The sequence below is a fragment of the Elephantulus edwardii genome, unplaced genomic scaffold, assembly GCF_000299155.1.
Source record: "Elephantulus edwardii isolate Elephantulus edwardi_28Jun2011 unplaced genomic scaffold, EleEdw1.0 scaffold00057, whole genome shotgun sequence".
Lineage (NCBI taxonomy): Eukaryota > Metazoa > Chordata > Mammalia > Macroscelidea > Macroscelididae > Elephantulus > Elephantulus edwardii.
The window spans coordinates 1748645-1752426 of NW_006399807.1; the positions used below are offsets into that span (position 1 = coordinate 1748645).

Below are 3782 nucleotides of genomic sequence, written 5' to 3' on the forward strand. Positions count from 1 at the left end.
CTGCTAGGAAACAGACGGATTCATTCTGGAAAGGGCTAAACCAGGCTGTTCCTTGAAGGCAAGGATTCTGAGGCTTCACTGACATACTTTGGACATGTAAGGAGGGACCGGTCCTTGGAGAGGGACATCATGTTTGGGAGGGTGGAGGGATGGTACAGGAGAGCAAGGCCCTCTATGAGGTGGATAGATTCAGTGACTGGGGTAATCGGAATGGGTGTATCGGAGCCGGTGCTGGACAGGGCAGAGTTTAGGGCTGTTGTACATAGGGTCGCTATGAGTCGCAGGCAACTCGATGGCACATAACAACAACAACAACAACAACAACATTGTCAAATCAGAACCCATCGATAACTGACTCTCCAGGCAGGGATTTTCAGGGGCAGTGAAGCACATGATTGCCCATCTTTCTCCAACACAGCAGCTGGTGGATTCGCACAATATACCTTCGGGTTGGCAACACAACTCCTTACTACTAAGCCACCAGAACTCAAGAAAACCCCTTAGGCTGCAAATCAGAAGAGACTCTACAGCATCCAGAATCAATGTTCAAATAATCAGACTTTATTTATGCTTATATTTGATCTGTATCTGATTATATTTAGAACTTTATTGGCTTAAGAAAAATGTTACCAAGCTTGTTGATTATTAGAGGAATCAAAACCTCTAGAATATTTAAACTTCAGAACAGGTTATCTCAGACTCCTTTCTTTCAGGTATCATAGCTGTTAATAAATAATTGAAACCTTGAAGTATGTTCAATAGTTTGGTATATGATATGCAAGGTTAATGAAAGGTGGTTACTAAACTCTTAAGTACTGAAATTCTGCATAAATATTAAAATTGCTGTAGAAATTTCCCAGAATAATATTGTGTTGAATTTAGTAAAAACAAACAAGAAGCTGGTATGTATAGGTATTTTGAGTTTTATTTTTCTAGTAATTAAGTTTTACTGCAGTTCTCATAAGCATCTATCTTGGTTGGTTTGGAAGAACAAGATGAGTCATTTACTACAGCGAGCCTGGGGTGCACTGAAAGGCTACTCATACTGTCCTGTGAAACTCTGGCTCCACGCTGTGTTCGAGGTTTTGTAGACTTTTATGAATGATTCAGCCTACAACTCTTAATAAAATCAGTGGTTTCATTTTCCCAAAGATGATTTTTTAGAGAAAGAAAACAGCACAATGCCTGAAACTACATATTCGAAAAATGGAAACTCAGTGAGTAACAATCCCAAAACTTCAGTTTCTAAACCCTAACCTTTAACTCTGAACTCACAGAGCTCTTGTGCTAACCTTCTTTCCTTGTGCACTGACCTTTCTGCACTGAACTGCCACCCAGACGCTCAGGGTAGAGATCCCCATCAATCCACCGATTCCAGATTGCAGAATAGAGGCCGGACAAACAGCAGCGACGCTGCTGCGCAGACACTCCGGCCAGGGGAGCCGGGATTGGCTAGCACCGTTACGTCACGTGGCTCCGCCCCTCGGCCTATCTCAGCCCATCCGGGCAAGGCTCCTCTCTGCGGGAGAACATGGAGAAGGCGGGGCATGGAACCGGTGACGCTAGAGGGGGCCCCTGATTGGAGAATGAAGTGTGTGGGCGGGGCCTGGGCCAAGAGCTGGGCTTTAAGATTTCTGAAAACTGAGGCGTGTTTCAGCTCTACTGCTTGCTTCCAGGTTATCCCTCCATAATGCGGAAGGTGGTATTGGTCACTGGCGCGAGCAGGTGGGTTCTCCCTCGCAGTATCTCACAGTGCTAGGGAGCGGGAGCCGGGGCGACCTGTCATGGACCAAGCCGTGGAACGCTGGTCCCCGAGCTTGCTTGGGTGGGAAGGAACTTGGCACTTCTCTGGAAACTCCTCTGCACAAGATATGGGCATGCTGGCCCCTTTAGTTGGTTGGCACCTGGTGCTCTGAATTAAACATGACAGTGGAAAGAAAAACTAGAACAGGAGTAATTCATGAGCGTAGCAGCGATGGCCTTTGCTTATCAAGGGAAGAGTGAACGGTGGTTCTCTGACTTTTGACCTCTTCAGCTTTTTTTTTTCCTTTGAAGGTCTTCTGTTTAGACCTTTAGGATCACGCCTTGTAAACTAGATATTTTATCTGTGCAGGATAGATGAGGTAAGAGAGGAGGGTAAAATTGTGTATCTCGTTGCAAACAGAAACTTAGAGATACAGAACTTGTCCTGTTCAGACTCACTGCCAGCTCATATTTCTTCCAGGGTTGGTTATCTGGATACTCTTTCTTTTCTTTTGGCTCTTTTAATTTGCACTTCCGTGAAAGGTGTGTGGAGGAGGAAACAAACTAAGCCATGTTCTTACTTGATATAGTTGGAATTTCTGAGGAAGTAAGACAGAGAATATGTTAAAAGTAATTGAAAATGAGTTCACTTTCCGTGATCTGTTATTAGTTGGTAAGGAGTAAGTTCAGAGACTGCCTTGTGTTCAGAATAGAACTTCTTCAGACGGATGTGCCGTTTTGGGAGTAGATCATCAGGCCTGTCTTCTGCTCCAGCCACATCTGTATGATTGAAGCCGACTTGTTGGGTGTCTGCAGTTGGCAGTGTTTTGGGTGTGTTCTCTCCTGAGCAACCATAACAACTGCTGTGGTGTTTTCGGTCTGTGTTGTAGGTATTTAAATAAATCAAGATTGATTTTGTGTGTTTCCGTTACATAGTTGTTGATATGTGCAATTGAATATTTATGTCAAAAACTTACAGTTCTCAGGGGAGTATGAATAACACCTACATCTGTTTGGTGCTGTGTTGGCAGAGGAAGGTGACAGTTTGAACACAACTTGTCTTTTGCTGTGGCTTTTGAATGAACCTTGTATAGGGACCAGATATTATCGGCCTGATTTCTTGGAAAGGATGTGACTTTGTGCTTACTTCTTCTATGGAAGCAGATAGAGGTCTAGTAGCATTTCTCACCCCTTTGTCCCCATGTACAGATCAGTGCTTTCAGACACTGCTTATCTAGTGTATGTGTTATACACCACTTGGCCAACTCTACTTCTATGTATGTTCCTAGTCTAGAAGAAATGGGGTCCACCTGAATTATAAGCATAGGATATTGCCCATTATTAAAGATGATATTGCTGTGCCTCTGCTCTATATGAGTTAAATATTATTCCATGCAGTGCCTGTGTGACTTGTATTTTTCTTAGAAACTCTGACAGTTTCACACCTGGAGTAGGTTAACTGCTAGGTTGCTGTTCCTGGTGGCAGCATTAATATGGCTTTTGCTGTTCTCAATGTGATAACACTCTTCTGGAGGTGGTAATGGGCATTACTTGCTCAACACTGAGACATCTACTTCCACTTTGTAGTAGTGACACTGCCAGGAATATGTCTCTGGAATTACCTTCAATATTGCAAGAAAACGTTTTACCCAGCCTTCCACTACCATCAGCTAAGCGGGACTGATTATCTCTAGCTACTGTGTAGAGTTTTACTCCTTTCATTGAAGTAATTTGTCTTTGAGTGACATGTGCATTTTTGTATGTCTTTCTTGATCTCATATTTCCTCTCTTCTTACCTTCTACTTAATCATGTCTAATTCTTTCTTCCATCTATTCCTGGGGCCTTATTTTTTGCTATTGCCTTCAAAGCAGCTTGAACTTCTTCCTTCATCACCATAGGCTCTTGCTCATATGTTATTTCCTTAAATTCCTCTGTATCTGCCAATTTCTTTCTATATAATGACTCCGTATATTCCTTCCATCTTCTTTTAATACTTCCTGGATCATTTAATATTCTGCCCAAAGCATCCTTGATTACA

The 3782-nt window shown here is 42.8% G+C and overlaps 1 protein-coding gene across 1 annotated transcript in view; it reads left to right on the plus strand.

The window, feature by feature from the left end:
* Positions 1-1690: 1690 nt before the first annotated feature.
* HSD17B7 (hydroxysteroid (17-beta) dehydrogenase 7) overlaps positions 1691-3782 on the plus strand; it is a 38110-nt gene continuing 36018 nt past the window's right edge. The window contains exon 1 of the mRNA XM_006887439.1: positions 1691-1725. Coding sequence (XP_006887501.1) covers positions 1691-1725 — 35 coding nt within the window. The remainder of the gene's footprint in view (positions 1726-3782) is intronic.